At 52.4% G+C, this 18,177-nt stretch overlaps 1 protein-coding gene across 6 annotated transcripts in view; it reads right to left on the bottom strand.

Moving 5' to 3' along the window:
- Positions 1 to 4,164: 4,164 nt before the first annotated feature.
- The window catches only part of TNS1 (tensin 1), a 54,139-nt gene continuing 40,126 nt past the window's right edge, over positions 4,165 to 18,177 (bottom strand). For all 6 annotated transcript variants that reach the window (XM_017825373.1, XM_017825369.1, XM_017825370.1 and 3 more), the window contains 11 exons: positions 15,820 to 15,994; positions 14,215 to 15,083; positions 12,751 to 12,837; positions 11,972 to 12,103; positions 11,463 to 11,555; positions 10,857 to 10,934; positions 10,688 to 10,759; positions 10,440 to 10,608; positions 10,143 to 10,211; positions 9,765 to 9,797; positions 4,165 to 8,705 (listed from right to left, as the gene is read on the bottom strand). In XM_017825373.1, the coding sequence (XP_017680862.1) occupies positions 8,561 to 8,705; positions 9,765 to 9,797; positions 10,143 to 10,211; positions 10,440 to 10,608; positions 10,688 to 10,759; positions 10,857 to 10,934; positions 11,463 to 11,555; positions 11,972 to 12,103; positions 12,751 to 12,837; positions 14,215 to 15,083; positions 15,820 to 15,994 (1,922 nt within the window). In that variant the 3' untranslated portion in view covers positions 4,165 to 8,560. The remainder of the gene's footprint in view (positions 8,706 to 9,764; positions 9,798 to 10,142; positions 10,212 to 10,439; positions 10,609 to 10,687; positions 10,760 to 10,856; positions 10,935 to 11,462; positions 11,556 to 11,971; positions 12,104 to 12,750; positions 12,838 to 14,214; positions 15,084 to 15,819; positions 15,995 to 18,177) is intronic.

Raw genomic sequence — 18,177 nt, 5'->3', positions numbered from 1 at the left:
AAGGCTTGGTTTTGACTGGAGGTTGAACTTCATGCCTGTTTCTGCCTGGGCTCTCTGTAGGGATGAGGGGTGCAAGCAATGGGACAGGGCAAATATGTGGCGGCAGCCAAGAGACAAGAGGGTGTGAATCACCCTGAGCCCATCAAGGCATGAGAAGGCAGAGGACAGTTCCACTTTGGTTATCCCACCAGAAGAACATGAGGGTACAGCCAGCTGGAGGCCATCGTTGTGGTAGTTTGAAGCAGACACAAGGCAGAGCATGAACAAGGTGGGAAATGAAGGACCACTGAGTGTGTTATAAAAAAACCTTGCCCTGTGCTGGGGCACAGATGCTGTGAACAAGTTGCTTCATAACCCTTCATGACACACATTGCTTTCTTTAGCCTGGCTGTAGCATGCTGGGGCAGTCTGAACTCTTATTTGTCACTACTTCATGACTGCCTAAAACTGCTGGGTAAGGAGCATCCAAGGAAGGACAATGACATAAAATCATAGAATCATTTAGGTTGGATCCTAAATGCCAAGTCCACCATGTAACCATGTGCCTAATTGTAAATACCTGCAGGGATGGTGACTCAACCACTTCCCTGAGCAGCCTGTTCCAATGCCTGACCACCCTTTTGGTGAGGAAATTTTTTCCAATACCCAATCTAAACCTCTAAACTTGAGGCTATTTCCTCTTGTCCCATCACTTGTTACTTGGGAGAAGAGACGGACCCCCACTTGGCTACAACCTCCTTTCAGGTAGTTGTAGGGAGTGATAAGGTCTCCCTGAGCCTCCTTTTCTTCAGGTCAAACACCCCCAGCTCCCTCAGCCACTCCTCATAGGACTTTTCTTCCACACCCTTCACTAGCTTCATTGCCCTTTCTTGGGCAGGTCATTGGACATGGTGAGCACCAACTAAGCAGGAAGAAGAAACCTGGCTAGTGCCAGGTCATCTGAGCTTTTGAATTAGGCTGACTGCCCGATTTGCTTGGACTGCATGGTCCTGTGGGAGCTGAGGCTGCTCGGTACTGCTATGGAGTGGTAAGAGTTGCTGGCACTGAAGCCCTGCACAAGGTCATCTTTGGGCTGTACTCATGTGAAAGACAAGCAGGTTCTGGAAGAGGCTGTGCAGAGCACACAAGTCCGGGACCAGCAGCGCTGGGAGTGCTCTGCACCCAGCTCAGGTGCCCTGACTGTGCGTCAGTCCTGCAGCCACCAGACTGGCTCCCAGCCCCTTTGTCTCAGGGATGTACCCAGATTCATCTCAGCATCTGTCATCTCTGTCCATCTCAGGATCTCTGTTTATCTCAGGGATGTACAAACCCAACTGTCCATTGCAGAGCAGCAGCAGGAGCATGACTCAGAGGTGTGCTGCGGGAGAAGAGCCACAGAAGTTGGCTGCAGGCAAGGAGACATCACCTCCTGTCCAGCCAGTTTTGGGTGTGCAGCAGTCCAATGCCTCCATCACTTGGAGACACATCCCTGTAGATGGAGCCAGAACCTCACAAGGCAGAAAGACAGCCCAGTCCTACCCATCACCCTCTCCAATTGCTCTGCTCTGAAAAGGGACTAGCCCAGCCTCTCTCTTCCCTGCCCTCAAACACTCCAGGGTTTTGTTTCCCCTCCCTCTCCAGGTCAACGATTCCCGAGTCTCACATTGCCCCTCTTTATTCAATATTTAGCCCAAAACCCTTTCTGTTGTCTTTTCCTGTTCACCACAGCCACGGAGAGTGGGTAATTCCAGCAGCACAGACTGCATGTTGATGCCCTTCTCTGAGCAGTAACATTCCCCCGGGATGATAATAAAGCCCCCAGAGTCATTTTTGGGCTGGCTTTTCCTACCACCAGCCCTATGATGGACTTCTCATGCCCTGCTGGTTTGAATGGGAGCGCTCCTCCTGGTTTGGTGCTGCTCAGTTCCAGTCTGTGCATTGATAAGAATCCCAGACACTTGGGCAAGGGACCCTTGTCTCTCTAGCAATCGGTCTGAGTGTCACTATTGCATGCAGGGGCTGAGCAGCTCAGGGATGCAGTAATTCACAGCAGCATCCTGGACACCATGACGGGGTTTGCAGCTCACAGGGAGACACCACTGTTCCCATGGGTATGGCATAAGCACAGGTAACACCAGCCTCACAGTGGCTTTTGCCCACATCAGGTCTGCTCAACAATTCCCACCCTGTGGAAGTTGTCTGGTTCCTCACCTTTGCCCAGACACGATGCTCAGGAAGTCATGTTGTATCACACTTTCTGTCCCCTGGGGACACTTTCAAGGGGGACTCAGCACTGCTGAGTAAAAGAAGCAAAAGGAGATGAAACTGCCCCATCCCCACCCCATGACCCTAGTTTTGTTCGAGATCTGAGGGTTGCTTCCAGCTTAGTCAACCATAAACGATGGAGGGGGGGAACAAACCCACCATTAGGGTTTCTCAGCCCAGGGTTTCCTAACTGTCTGACAGCATATCCACCCTTTTCTCCTGAGGCAGGAGACAGAGAGGAGAGAGGAACTTTGATGCCTTTCACAGCCTCACAAGAAACACTCCCTGGATGGCCCAGGGTCTCCAGAGCTGGGGTTGAAATGAGAAAACACTGATTTGGGAACATGAAGGTGGAGACTCAACAGACATGGGAAGATGCCACAGAGGCAAGGTTTCCCAGAGTGGAGCTGGTGGGACCTGCCTTTCCCAGTGGTCACACCAGAGCCACTAGCCTGGCCTGGGGACAGGAGCAAGCTGCACAGAGGAAGACACTGAAAAGCCTGTACTGTGAGAGCTGGCGAGGGGTGGCAGATAAGAACATGCTGAGGAAAAACACAAACCAGAAGTTCCGGAGGAATTTTGGAAAGGAAATGGGGAATTAACTGCAGAAAAGGAGGGGGGGGTGGAATGCGAGGCACTTTATGACTTGCAACAAATTGTCTGTGCCACCTCGACAGGCACTCACCGCCTCTCCTTCCTGCCCAGCAATGGCCACCCCAGCTGGACAGGAGCAGTAGAAATGGGCAGGTGGCTGGTGCTGGCTCCTGGGGAGTTGATTCCAGCAGGAATCAGGGAAGAAACAAAACCAAGAGAAGCTTGCAAGAAAATACCATCCTGCAGTGTCAGAAAGAGCGAGGAGGCTGCAGGTTCCATCTTGCTTGCAGGTAGATGAGGGACAACTGAGGCGGAGGCCAACAGATGCCAGGTACCTCACATGGTCTTGTGGTGCAGCCTGGCTTGGAGGGCATTTGGTCACTTGGGTGCCCACCCACAGCCCCACAGATATTTCTGGGGGGCCAGAAATCTTCTCCCCTTTCTTTTTTTACCTCTCTTGCCTTTGTCTCCCAGCACAAGCCCCACAGCACATGGTCCCTACGCAAGCAGCCCCCTCAATCCGCCCCTTGCCCTGCAGCTATTTTAGAGTATTTAGAGTAAGGCAGGAGGTATTTTTAGTGCTGCCGGCTCCCGGGAGAAGCTCTGAGCCTCTGAGCCGCAGCAGTGCTGGCGCCAGAGAAACTGCCGCTGCTCTGGCTGATATTTCTTGTATAATTAAACTCAATCCATGCCGGGGGCTGGGTCTTGGCCACCAACTCAGCAAGGAGGGGAAGGAGCGGAGCCAGAGAACCAGGGGCTGAGGGCTCTGACGGATGCTGGGTATTGCTCCGCAAATGCTGGAAAAGCCTGGCCTTGAAACTTTGGGGGAAGTTTTGCCAGGCACAGGGGAGCAGGATGGCTCTGAAAGGGGTAGAGAGTGGGATTTAATGGGACCAGAGCCCAAACCACCACCTCAGCAAAGGCAAAGACCCCATACCAGCATCATCCCATCCAGCTCCCCTGTGGGAGATGGACCCAAAGGGGTTGCCCAAGGCTGAACAGACAGCACTTCAAGGCAACCTGGGAAAAAGCAACAGGATTTGAAGAGCACCCAGTGCCAGGGCAAGCTGCAGAGATCCCTTCTGGTAAACAAAAGCCCAAGCTGGAGCAGAAGCCATGTCGGAAGTTTGGGGGCTGTCTGGTTAGCCAGCATCTGGTGAACACAAGCTGTGGCTGGAGGCTGACAAGCAGCAGCACAACCCCTCCTTCTTCCCACACCCACCGCCCTGCGTCTGTCCGGGGGCCCCAATCTGCCATCGAGGAACAGGGGGAATGACAGCCCAGAGAAAACACAGCACCCACCAGCCTTTAGTTTGGGTTTGGGGGTTTTTTCCCTGTGCAAAAAGAACAGAACATTTATTCCTACGCTCCCTTAAATTTCAAGGTACAGTTCCAGCAATCCAGACACCAAGCTGGCATTCCAAGCAACAGTATATTTTATATAACTGGGTTTGGGGTTTTTTTTCTTTGTTTTTACCACTTTATAAAGCCATACAATGAACTGCAAAGAATCCAACATCTGTACAATGGGAAGACAACAGAGGAGTGACATTCACACACAGACATGGTGCGACCGAAGTCATCCTTACACGCACAACAACATTATGGGCATAAAGATACAAAATATAATGTATTTTTTTTCCATCTATATAAATACACAGAAATGGGCGAGTCTAAAAGTTTGAAACTGTTTGTTAACACTGATTAGCAAATAAATCTGTAACATTTCCAAAGTAACAAAGACAACAATGACAAAAAGAAAAAAAAACACGCATAACACGATGGCACAGGATCCGCCAACAGAAATGTCGTATTGCTTCCTTTCTTTTTTTTTTTTTTCCTTTTTAAGGAAAAGAAAAAAAATTAGTAACCCCAAACCAACCTCGCAATTTGCAAAACAAACGAACGAAATGAAACAAGCCCCTGCGGGCTCCTTTGCTGTCTGATCCTCCTGCCTGCTCCAACGGGAATGGTTGCCTTTTGTTGATGCTGTTGTCTGGGTTTTTTGGGGCAGCTGGTTTCTTTACCTGCCCGACCTGCTGGGTGGGGATTTACTTTACACTTCGGTTCAGGCGGTTGAACTCGCTGGAAAATCAATGCCTGGAGGCTAGGTTGGGTTTTTCTCCCTACCTAGTTTGTTTTCCATGTGTGATTTGACCAGGAGGCAGGCAGCAAATGTTGCATCCAGAGCAACCTCAAACTTTACTCAAAACCATGAGCCCCCCCCATCTCCACCAGCGATGAGGGGCTGGCAAAGACCATGCGATGGGTACATCCCATCAGCAGATAACGACATGGATCATCTCCCAAAACAGCTCCCGGGGGGCAGAGCCAGACACAGCCCATCGAATGGGAGCCCCACATTTCATGCATTGCAGGTGCCACTCTGTGGCACAGACAGCAAATTACCGCCTCAGGGAGCATTTCCCAATAGACAGCAATATCAACAGCAAAGGGAGGACGGGTGGGAAGGGGCTTCTCTGAAGAACAAACTGACACAAAAAGGGCACGTACAATAAACTTACACACACACAAAAAAAATAATATATATATGTGGGGGAAAGTGCGTTTTTAAGGATATCTTTGGCAAGAATATATGCAGTTCTTTGTGCAGGAAGGAGGGGTGTGTTTGTGTGTGTGTGTGTGAGCGAGAGAGAGATACCATCCGGCTGCTGACAACGGCAGTGTGATTACAACAAAACATATGCTGGGCTTAACTCGCGCAAGCTCGAATGTCAAATAGCATGACTGCGCTTAAAAAAAAAACCAAAGAAAAAGGAACAGATTATTTTCTGTCCCTTTTGTAAGGAAAAATATCAACACTAGGTCCCCACCAGCCCCAGGACCTGGGCAATCCTCAATGCCACTGACGGTCTCTCCTGGGTACAGAAAGGGTAGTTACACCTAAAAATGTAACTTAAAAAAGGAGCTAAAAGGAAAAAAAAGTGCCTTTAAAGGGAGCTGATAAACACCCGGCTACATCATTGGAAGGTGATTAGCTGTGTGTTAAAAAAATAATATAATCATCAGATAATTTTGTTAGTGTTTGAGATTTGGCTACGGTCTAAATCTTCAGCTAGTGGGTTAGTGGGGAAGCCGTGAGTGGCTCGGGGCCCGAAGCAGGCATGATGCTATTGGCAGGTATCTGCTGGGGTCGGCTTCTACACAACATCTCTGGGGTGCTTAGATCTGTTTCGTTTGTACGGGGAGAAAAAGAGGAATGGGAGTTTCAAGCACCGGTTTCCAAGGCAGCAGATTAAAATAAAATTACATTATTATCATCTCTTTTCTTAGCAGTGAGAAACCAAGTCTGAAAAATAGAGGCTTTCAAAAATATATCTTTATATATCTATAAACACAGTGTTTTCTCTGATGGGTGAACGTCAGGGTGAAGAGATCACGGGTGAGATTGTCTCTTGTCTTGCTTGAATTTCGCAGAAGGAGGGAATCGCTTTTTGGAAATATCAAAAATTAAAAGGTCTCGGCATCTGTGTGGTCAGGGAGCTGGGCGGGGTGAAACCCCTCCCAGAGTCCCTTGTCCCACCACCATCTCACAACCAACTCCTTGCTACCCATCCTTTCACACTCGCTTCAGTACATCAGCACAGCCTCCGGCCCTGGCAGCCCTCTCTGGCCGCCCACACTGCTCACTCCCCCACGAGCGCGCGCACACACACACACACACACACACATCGCTCACACACACCACCCTGACACAGGGGGCCCCTGTCTCTTCCCCCATCTGTATTTTATCTTGCTCTGGATTTTCTTTTAACGTGCAGGTGTTTCCCCAGGGCAGGGGAAGGGGGAGATATAATGGGGGAGATATGATGCGCAGAAAGCAATATGGCAAAAAAATAAATATTTTCAGAGTGTAAATTTAACTTTTTCTCCTTAGAATTTCATTAGCTTACAGTATTTTGTCAGTATAGCTCGTATATATATTATAGCTATCAAGGCAAGGGCGGTCCAAGGGAGATAAGCTCTCCGAGGGACTGCAGTGCTATGTTTCTAATTTTTGTCCCCAGTAGACTATCTGGGCCACTTTGCATTGAAAACTTCTCCCAGAAAGCTCTTGGGGGGAATATTTGCAGCAGAGGGCCAAGCAATGACCCCACAGCTCCAGCCAGATCATTGTCCCTGCCCCAAACCTGCACATGTGACTGAAGCATCCTCTGCCCTCTCCCCAGCACCACGGGGCTGGGACCTCCACCTGCTGCCCCCCAACCATGATCTCTCTCCCTGCAGCAGCATGGAGGCCCTTCACCCCTCTCACCTCCTGGCTTGCCCTCCTCACCTCCCAAAGAAAAGGGAAAAGCTGACGGCACTGAAGTCACTGCAAAACTATGGTGCATTTGAGGGTCACAAGCCTCAAGCCAGAAGGCTTTGGGGGTATGCATGTGTCAACCAGGGTGGCTCTCAGAGGACCTGCTACCTCCCCACTGAGCCAAAGTTGCCCAGCCACTGCAGATCCTTTCCTTTGTTTCTTTTTTTCTTTTAATTTTCTTCCTTCTTTTTCTTTTTTTAACGTGGCCTCCAAAACAAAAGGAGAAAAAAGCGCCTGAGTTACTTGCAGTCATTCGCCTTTCGTGCAACTTGAATGTCCATGCAATTTAAAAACTGCTTGCGTGTCTCTGAAGAGATAGACAGGGGTAGCCACGGGTCTGCTGCTTCACACAGGGAACCCACCTGTGCCAGCATCCGCTATTATTATAATTATTATTATTATTATTACATTGTATTACTTTCCTTTCTGTTTTGCTTTTTTGTGTTAAGAGAATGTGACAGGTTGCAGAAGAAAACTGCCAAAGAGGACTAGTGAGGGGAGGGAAAAGGGGAAGATGGGAGAGGAGGCGACTTTCTGCATCCTCCAGGTTCCTGGGGAGTATCTGCCTTCCCCAGGTGGAGGGCAGCAGGAGCCCCCACATCTCCTTGCAGGCTGGAGGGCACAACCACCCCTGCAAAGGTGGGGAAACACCATGACCTGCCTCTCTGGGTGGACTCACAGCGTCTCACCTGTGACTGGCGCTGGGCTCCGGGTCAGCCCATGGCAGAGCTCCCCAGGGATAGGAAGGATCAGGACCAAGTTCCCCCATGTCCCCAGCAAGTTGCCAGGTAGTGAGCAGGTTTTGGGGGAAGCACAGGGACTGGTGAAGACTCTCCTCTGCAGCTGGACAAGTAAAGGTTTCTGAGAGCATCTCCTCTGGTGTCCATAGACCCAGCCCACATCGTTATCTCCTATGGGTCATTACAAACACACAGCAGACATCTGCTGATGGAGATGCTGGGATAGAGCTTCTTCCACAGTTTTGCCAGTTGGCTCTTTTTTTTTCCAGATGGAAGACACCAGTCCTGGTCCTGCATTCAGTCCCAAATGGATGTCACCAGTCAGGCCATGATGCTGAAAGCTGGGAACACACCTCTCACTGCTGCCTTTGCTTTGGTCACCTTCCCCGCGATGGCACATGCATCCTGTCTGGCGTGACTTTGTGGCTCTCTTATGTAGGCGCGTGGTTTTGTTCTTCTACATGTGTGTTTGGCTTGTGTTGAGTTTTTAGGGGTTTCGGTGGGGTTTTTTTGTTGTTTGCCGTTTTCCTCCAAAATTCCAACCCTTTTCCCCCCCCAATTCACTTCCCTCTCCCACAATGCACTTCCTCACACTCCTTCTCGGATCAGCTCCAAGTCCTTCTCCAAAATTCAAGAATCACCCGCAAGCACCACCTCATCTCTTCTGGCCAGAGCCAAGCATGACCCTGGAGACAAAGTTGACAATGGCTGCAGCTGGCTGGTCTGGGTCCAGCTCAGCAAAGAGATGGCAGACGTTGTCTGTGGTGCTCCCTTGCTTCCTGGCCACAAAGCCAAAGAGCCTAGGTGGGAAGAAGGCAAGAGGCTCATTAAGGTTTGCCAACATTGCCCCCGCAAGGAATACCACCATCCTCTTCTAGCATGGTCTTGTCCAACTTCCCCTCTTCAACCTCCCCTCTTCAACCTCTCACAACACAGGGGGATACATCCCAAACCAGCCTGCACGAAGGCCCATCTCCTCTTCCCTTTGCTGCAGTTTCTTTGAAGGTCAGTTTTTCATCATCTCTTGGCCAAACTCCCCTTGATCTGAACATCTCTGCCACCCCCCAGTCCACACCCAAGAAGGGACCTTCCAGATGATCACAGCATTGCCTTGGTTTGGGTGAGGACACTTGAAGCCAGAGGTGTGATGGGCTGACTATTAGGGTAAACCCTCTATGAGAGGAAGGCCTTGCAAGGACACAGGAAGCTGAGTGAGACCATCTGGTTATTTCTGTCTGTCTCTCCCTTGATGAATAAAATGTCCCCTTTTTTTTTTTTTAATTAGAACATGCAAACTCAAGTTATAAATACAGGGGGAACAGAATGTGAGACAGGCCCAGGCTATGGCATTTCAAATTGGGGAGGGGAAATATCCCAGCAGCTGGACATCCTAATAAAAACCCCTTCGCTAACACAATGGCTAAAATTAGTGGGAACTGGCCCCTGTAAATGGGCTCAGCCAGCAGCTCTGTGCTCCCATGGGTCAGGACAGGGAAGATGGTAGGAAAGGGAAGAGATAACTGGTGGCTCACACACCATCAGCATAACCCCAGCTCTGCTCCATAAGCTGGTTCCCACTGACTCTGCTGGGAGAGTTTCCAGCAAGGTCAGTTCATCAAGGGCCATGCCTGCTCTGACTAGGAATTTGGGACTGAAAAATACTTCCAGAGTCCCCAGGACCATGGTCTCATGCTTGGGTGAAACACTTCTGCATTCTGCAGTGAGGAGCTGAGCCCGTCTCACACACAGCCAAGAGGCTGTCCAGCATAGGGAATCTCCCAGCCAATGCCCAAACATGCACAGGAGCTACTTCAACAGCAGCTGGGAGAAATCCGCTAGGAAGTACAGAAAGTACTTACTTGGCTGGGCCACTGCCATCAGTTTTAGTCCACCTGCAAGGACAAGAGAAGGTGTGAGGGTGATGCCTTCTGCCTCCCACAGACAGGATCATGATGAGAGCCACTGCACCAATGCTGGAAGGCCAGCCTGGCTTTGCACAGGCTTGGCTTTATGGAAAAATGATGCACCTCTCCCTCAACATGAAGGTAGTTGGAGACACCAAGAAGTCACCAGAAGCAGCTGGTGCTGCCCCACAGTATCAAAGGAGACCTTGCGTCCCTGCCCTCCTCAAGAGCAAGGGGGACAGAGGAAGCAAAGACCCTGCTCCAAGCATCCCAGGAGCCTAGGGGAGTGAAAGGGGTAGGGGTCATATGTTAGCCCCAAATTAGGGCACTCACTTTCTTTCCTGGGGGTCCAAGTCGCAGAAGGTGACGGTGTTGAGGGGGTAGTGTCGTCGGAAGAACAATCTGAAACACAAAGCAGGGAATGTCAGGGCCAGGGAGCCTCTATCTCTGTCCCAGCACAGCACAGCCCCACCAGCACAGGGGACACTCCCATATGTCTCCCACAGGACAAAGTCCAGCCCTGCCCATGACCACGTTGATGCCACCCCAGGGACATCCATCACCAAGACACTCTCTGAATCACAGCCCCACTGGCTTTTGGAGCCCAGGGACATGGCCATGGAGACTTACTTTCTCTGGTTGTCCGTTAAGGTGATGCCTTGTGCAGAGACTTTGAAGTGAACAATGGTAGCAGTGGGTGTAGGGTCAGCCACCAGCGTCTCAGCAACAGCCTTCGAGATGGCCTGTGGGCCTGTCAGCGACTCCATCTCCACTGAATTGATGAAGAGGACATTGCAGGCTGGAAAGGGAGACAGCAGACATGGGGTCAACCACTGCTCCGAGCCTCATTCACCCCGTTACAGCCCCTCTCTACTCACCCGCACCCTGCTTGAGGAGGTCCGTGGCCGAGTTGGTGGCTGATGCAGAGTCTTTCTTTTCCTCCATGGGATCTAAAAGACATGGTTAAAGTTGCTCCCTGCTTGGAAACCTACCACGTCCCCACAGGCCATGGGGACAGATGCAATACCTTCTGGTCCTGGCTCTTACCTCGGTCAGGAATGACCAGTTTGCAGGGCAGAGCCAAGGGCATGATGGAGTGCTGGTACACCAGAGCCGAGAGACAGCCTGGGGAGAGAGAGAAGATGGTCAGCACAGAGCCAGGGACATCTGTTTCCTCAGTTAGGTCATCGTTGCTCCAGGTGGATGGGAATGGCGTTTAGGTGGGTTTCTGCACTAATGGTCCTAATGCCACATGTGGCAATTCATCTTGCTGAAACCACTACGCCTACAGAGGGCTCAGGGAAAGGGCTGAGATGCCAGGGCCACCTTAGGAACAATGAATTGGGCAGCCTCTCAGAGAACATTAGTCATAGGATAAATGGAACAAGGGGAGCCCCTGCCCTCCACCCTGACCAGCAGCATTTGTCCTATACATGTGTGCAGAAAACTATGCACCTATGCATGCAGGCACATTTGTGTGCTCTCATGAGTGTGCATGACCTTAGAGGCTCCAAATGCCCACAGGATTCACCCAGGCACAAGAGGCAATTACAGGCTCTCCCAGACACCCAACAGTTTTGCTTTGACAGTCTGGTAAAGGAAAGGTCCTCCCAGCCCAACCCCAGATGTAGGAAGCACCCTGGGGGCACTTACCAAAATTAGGCTCGTTGGGACATCCTTTTAGTTTCACACCCCGGGGGCTAGTCTCGATGAGGAAGTGCCTCACCAGCTCGTTGGTCATGTCTCCTAGGAAGAGATGGGATGTCCTCACACCAGAATCACCCTCCTCCTCCTATTACTATGCAGTGCCATTAGGAAACCAGTGCCCCAACTCAAGGGAGGGGTCTCCACCAGTACACATACCCTCCTCAAATCAGGACCTTTACACAGGGTCAACCCCAAGCCAAGCTTCCCCACAGCGTTGGTGAGCTGGAGAGGCTCATACCTCATACTAAAGCCCAAGATGCAGGTGCCCCTGAGCCCTCCACAGCTCAGCATAAGAGGGTATCTGGTGCTTCCCTGTGCCCTGGGACAGAGGGATCCTGCCACATCAGCACATAGGCAAGAGCACAACTGGCTCAGCAGACCTGGCTGCCCGCTCACCCCAGCTGAACAATGGAAAGAAAGCATCTTGGCGTGGGAAGGAGAAGGGCACACAATACCTTTCTTGTTCTGCTGCATGACCGTGGGAGGCGGAGAAGCTACTTTCATGGCGAGGCCGTAGGCTCCCCGGAAAGAGTGGCTGTCTCGGATGATGAAAGCCCCAGGCTCCCTGTCCTTCAGCAGTGCAATGGCTGCAGGACAGAATGGCAGAGCTCAGAGATGGCATGGTGAGAACCAACACACCCTCAGAAACCAGAAAGTGTGGGTTGGGATGGGGCGCCCCAGATCCACAGCCTCACAGTTGGGCACTGCAATGTTACCGTGCCCCCTGCACATCTGGATGGGGGTCTGGAGTGGGTCTGTGGCCAGTCACAGGCTCCCCCCAACATCCACTGCCCTTGCATGGGCATCTCAGAGCACAAACTCCCACCCTGCCTAGTTCTGAGCAACCAAGCACTAGAGAGCAAGCAGAAACCAATGGACCAAACGCCAGGATCTTGATCCTGAGGTCATCCTGCCCCCTCCTTGTTCTCTTCACTTATTTTAGCCATGACTCCAAGACCCCTCTGAGCTCTGTCAACTCAAGACCTGGGTGCTTTGCATCCAAAATTGCATAGTTCCACTGCACACTGAGGGAACTGGTGCTCCTCCACCAAGAGGAAGGTTTGAGGAGCCCACATCACGCAAACCTGCAGCTGAACTGAGCTTCAACCCCATCTGCAACAGTCTGAGCATCCATAATACACCTTCACTCTCAACCCAGCCCCTAAAGGAAAACTTTGGTAATCCCTGTGATCCCAGACATAGCCCAACTCCCAACCCTGTGTCATCTACCTACCCTGCTCCCTGGAGATGTCTGGTTTGTACCAGTACTTGGAAGTGTCCTGCACAAACTTGACATTGGCACGAGTCTCAGGGCTGTTGTCTGCAAGAAAGGGAAGAAAATGCAAGGAAAAAGTTAAAAGATGCTGTATCTGAAACTCTACATGTGGCTAAAGTGTCAATACCTCCACCTCCTTTCAGCTCCAGCACATTGCACTAATCTCAACCCAGTCCTCCACACCCAAACAGGCTGATCATCATTTGGAGCTTATGGGGTTGCTGGGCATCTAAAGCTAAATCCAAGCACACGGGCCCTCAAAGGGCTGTGTTGGATGAGCCTCTCTGGCACACAGACAGAGACAAAATTGGAATTCATCATTTAAAAGGAAGCTGGCCAGGTGAAATAAAAGCTGTTGGAGGAAAGAGGTATGTCCAGAGGGTGCTGGGGAGATCCTCTTCAAAGGACCTTCACTGCTCTCTAATATTCAAGATCATAAAAATCATAGATTTGATAGATTTTATCAAAGATCATAAAAATAAATTTCTTCCCTTATTTTTGCTCCATGCAGAGGAACTGGATAGGTCGACCTACCCTGAGCAAAGCCTGACCCTAGCCCCAGCCTGACTGTACCTCGCTCAGTGTCCATCAGTGGCACAGCTCCCAGTGGGAGCTCGTGCTCTGGCCGTGAAGCTATCATTCACTCAGGCAACACTTCCAACCATCTGCTTTCCAAAAACCACCAAGCAACCAACCCGGAGGGCTGGATAGCATTTCTGCTGGAGATGTTACCAACCCTCAGCTATCTGGTCATCTTCAGAGAGGCGGGGGGCCCGCTCCCCTCTCCAGGTCATTCATTAATTGCTACGGTTTTTAGTTGCTCATGCTTCCCCACTGGGAAAGATCCCTGGCCACAGGAGTCACAAGACAGGACAGGTGCCAGTGTGCCCACAAAGGGCTGCCTGCTCAGCAGTGAAACAGGCCCAGCAGTCGGAGCCACTGCTGCCCAAAGCTTTATTCCCCCAGTCCTATCAGCCTGATCTTGGCGTCACCAAGGTGTCCTGTAATGGGAGCTAGCGAAGGCGTTCCAGGCACAGTGGCACCTGGGGCACTGCACACCATTTGAAATGAGGAAGCAGCACCACAGAGGGGTCTCAATAGGGTAAAGGCCACCGGGAATGGGGCCAAGAGGTCAGCCCATCCCCACATCAGAGAAAAGTCATCTCCAGGAGCTTTGATCTCTCCATATACATCTCTGGGCACTGTTTACACCAGCAATGCCAGTTGGTGTTTTTCCTGTTTGGATTTGTCAGAAAGCGCAGGAAATGGCCCAAGCCCCAGCAGTGCCGGTGGTTTGCAGATGGACAGGAGGGGTAATTGAGGACATGGCTGAAATCCCTTCCCTGCTGGCTGGAAGGGAGGAGGAGGGGAGAGCCTTGGGCAGGGTGGCGGGATACAGGGACCTCTGAGGGCATCCCATACCTGGCATGGAGAACTTGGAGAAGTCCGGCAGAGTGTGGGAGAAGGCGACGGCACTCCCACCACTGGGGCTGGACATGCCACTGGAGAGGGGTGAGGACACCTTGCCATTAACAGTGGCATAGTTGGGGAGGCTGTTGGAGCGGTCCCCGGCTGACATCCTCCGCTTCTCAGGCAGCGCAGGCTGCAATGTGGGGCTGCCCTGGCGGTAGGCAGCCGAGTCCGGGGAGGAGGAGTGCGGTGTGCTCGTGCCAGGGTAGTACGCCGGTGAGACAGGGAAGGACGGCGTGGAGGGAGGTTGGTAGCCGGAGGAGCTGCTCTGCCGAGACAACGTCAGGTGCCTCTCCTCTGGGCTGGAGTAGCCATACAGGGGGCTGCCAGGGGAGGTGGCTGCTGCAATTTGATGCCTGGCCAGGCTGGGGCTCCCCGGTGGGGCCACCAGGTTGCCATGGGCCGCAACAGCATGTCTGCCCAGCCCAGGGCTGCCGGGAGCTCCGCTCACACTGGGGTTGATGGCTCTTCGCCCAAAGCCAGGGCTGGGTGGTGTATTTGTAGCCACTGTCCGGTGCAAGGTGCGGGGGCTCCCTGGCAGGGCATGGACCCCCACCACATTAACCTGTGGCTGCGGCCGAGCTTGGGGTTCCAGCTGGACACCAGCTCGGCCATCGGGGTAGTCGGGGCTGCTGTATGTCGAGCCTGGGACCCCCCCTTGGACCATTGCAAAGGAAGATGGAGACGAGTTTTGATAGCTGCTGTGAGCAGAGGGCATCTGCGAGCCAACAGGAGACCGGTACACAGGCTCAACCGAGGTGTGGGGAGGTGTAACCGTGCCGTGGGGGCTGCCCTCTGACGGGTAGCTGCGGAGGGAGGCCCTGAGGAGAGACGAAGAAAAGGAGGATTCAACTATACTGCTCATTGCTGGCTGGCACCCTCCTGCAAGTGGAGCAAATGGAAACTGAGGCACAGAGCAAGTCAGCTGCTCGGTTCTTCAGAGGTAAAACAGTGGGGTGGGTCCTGCCATGAAAGCAACTAGAAGCAGCCTTAGTTCTACCATGCATCCCTATTCCATCTCAAAATATGACTTTCTGGGAGACAGAGTCTTTTTGCAGCTCTGCTCCCAGCAAAACGCGTGATTCATTCTGCCCAGCCAGGCTTGGCAGGATGGGCAGGTGCAGAACACTCCGTGGGCAGGGCAGACAGGGGACAGGGACAATGGTTCCATCTCACCACAGAGGACCAATGCTAAGCCTAACCCAGGGCTAGGGGCCCCATCTCTCCTCCCACCCCAGGGGCCAGGTTCCCAGTGACCAGCAGTGACCCAGACTTCTGTTTTCAGGGCACTGAGGTGAATGGTTGGCCAGGATCCCCAAGCCCTGTGTGGAGAGATGAAGGTCCTTCCAAAGGCAGTTTCAATGTAGGAGGAAGCACCATCCCAGGAGGTGTTCAAGAAATAGCTGGATGTGGCACTTAGTGCTCTGGTTTAGTTGGCTCGGTGGTGTTTGGTTGGAGGTCTTTTCCAACCTTAATGATTCTGTGATTCTAAGCCTGGCACCAGGCAGAGTTCAGCCCTGTGCCACAAGTCCCCGTGACCTGCACCCACTGTCTTACCCGTCCACACTGTGAATGGGGCTGCTGGTGGAGACGGGGCTGGGGGCGATGAAGGAGTTGGACAAGGTGCCATTCCTGGTCGGCACCTCCGAGCCCCCAGGCTGGGCAGCTGGCAGGGTCCCTCCCCTGCCCGTCGTGGCTGTGCGGGCCACCGACTCGACATAGCTCCTGGGCTCTGTGGCAAAAGAGAAGCAGAAACAGATGAGCCCACAGCTTGGATGGGAAGGGGGCCACACCTTCCAGTATCCACATTTCATGCCAGTGAAGGTGCTTGAGCTGAGCTCCTCCAGCTGAACATTTCCCTCATATCTCTTCCATCAAGGGTTGTGCAAAACCACATCTGGCTCATCTGGACTTTTAAGATGCTTCCAGAATGCTGAAGACCCCAGCCAGGGCATAGGGAAGGGGGTCATACCCACCCCTTTCCCTGAGAGGACCAGAGCACATGATCCCTTCCCATACCACAGCCTCTCCACCCTGCTCTGATTCAGCGTCCCTCCTACCCAGGATGCCACACAGAACACGTCCTGCTCCCTGCTCATCCACAGCCTCTAAAAATAGAGCCAGTGACTCTGCCCAGACTGCGCTGACTCACACAGGACTGATGACGATACCCTGTGGTCCCTGCCCTCTGTGGCCCACCTCTGCCAGCCATCTCCAACAGCAGACCATAGGGCAACTCCAACTATTTCCACTGCAGCATCCAACACTCTCACTCCCAGCCCAGCTTGAAACCAGAGCCCATGAACACAACCAAGAAAAGCAATTTTCCTTTGGAGCTGCCAAGCTGTCCCGTGCCAGGAGCAGCAGGCTGGGCTGGCCATTACCAGCCATGGCAGATGCCAGACCCAGCCCCCTGTTATACCTTTCCCCCTGCCTCCTGCTCCATCCAGGCTGATCCCTACCCCTATGACAGCTGTCACAGCCTCCAGGCCCCCCCAAAACCTGCACCAGAAGAAAGGGCTGCAGCTTCAGCCCCATTTCCCCATGCCCTGCAGCCATGTCACACCTCAGCTAGAAAATACATGCCCTATGTGAGACCCACTGGCATCAAATGCTATGGGTCAGGCAACCTTGCAGGTCTCCGGCTCCAGGGACTCCAGGCTGGCCATGCCTAAGCAGCTCCGCAGTCGTAATTAGCATGACAAACATTATTATTATTAGTCATAACAGCTGGGCTCTGGCTAAGCCTTCCAGCAAGCTGGCCTGCTCACAGGCAGCCACGCCAATGCACAGCTCCACAGTCAGTGCCGGAGCAGGGGCATGTAAGGAAAAAGACTGTCATAGGTCCCCCTCCTTCCCCCACAGCATCATCTGTCTGTGCACAGGGGAGGAGGAGTCCATCCCTCAGGCTGATCTCCCTGCCCAGCCCTGCTCAACCACCTCAGGAAAGATCTGAGCCAAAACCAGATGATGGACCCCAACACAGGCTGGGTACCACCATCCAAGGCAGGACATCCTGAGTGACAGGGATGAAGCACTGCCCAGGAGGACATCCAGGGCAGCTGCAAGAAATTCATCACAGCTTAGGTAATTAAATTAATTTCACAGCTACTCACTTTTCCCCTCCCCTGCTCCCCAGACCAGACTAAAATTAGCCAGACAGTACATATGAGTCAGTCTGCAAGAGGTTAAGACCAAAAGGCTGTGAAAATGCCATCCCCTCCTGAAAACAAGGGGGCTGAAGCAGGCAGGAGCAGGGGCCTCGGGGAGGGGGGACAGCGTAGGAGTGTCACAATGAGGTGTGTGACCATGGGCACACGTTACAGACATTTGGTTCAATAGGGGTAAAAAGAAGGGAAAAAAAAATAGGAAGTTTCAGGCAGGATTTTTTTAGGTTGAAAAATCCAGTCTTGCCTCCTTGTGTTTTCTTGGAGATGGGACAATGGATGGGAGAACAGAGAAGCTGTGAGTCACCAGGGAGGTGGGCATTTGTTCGGGAATCCCAAATCTGAGCAGGGCTGTGCTCTGGCCAGAAATCCCAAGCGCTGAATCTGTGCCAGTCTGTTTTAAAGCCTCCTCAGAGGTGGCAGCCAGATCCCAAGCTCCCATGCTGCCAGAGCATCCCCCAGCCCCATGCACAGCCCAGCCATGTAGGTTGGGATCTGCTGAGCAGAGCACAGAGGGGCAGAGATCCTCCTGGAGTGTGTGGCTGGGAGCAGAGGGTCCTAAGCCAGAGCTTTGTTAAGCCAGAACACCAGTCCCTTCTCAGAACTGTAGATTCAACCCCCAAAATACATAATTTTATTAGAGAATGAAGCAGGGCAAGAGGCTCATTGTGGCCACTCAGCCTGGGCAGTGCAGGGTCATTGGACATCCTTGTCTGGGAGTCAACCACCATGCAAGGGAACAGAGAAG

Source organism: Lepidothrix coronata, unplaced genomic scaffold (assembly GCF_001604755.1).
Source record: "Lepidothrix coronata isolate B3197 unplaced genomic scaffold, Lepidothrix_coronata-1.0 Scaffold118, whole genome shotgun sequence".
Classification (NCBI taxonomy): Eukaryota; Metazoa; Chordata; class Aves; order Passeriformes; family Pipridae; genus Lepidothrix; species Lepidothrix coronata.
This window is presented reverse-complemented; position numbering and strand designations above follow the sequence as displayed.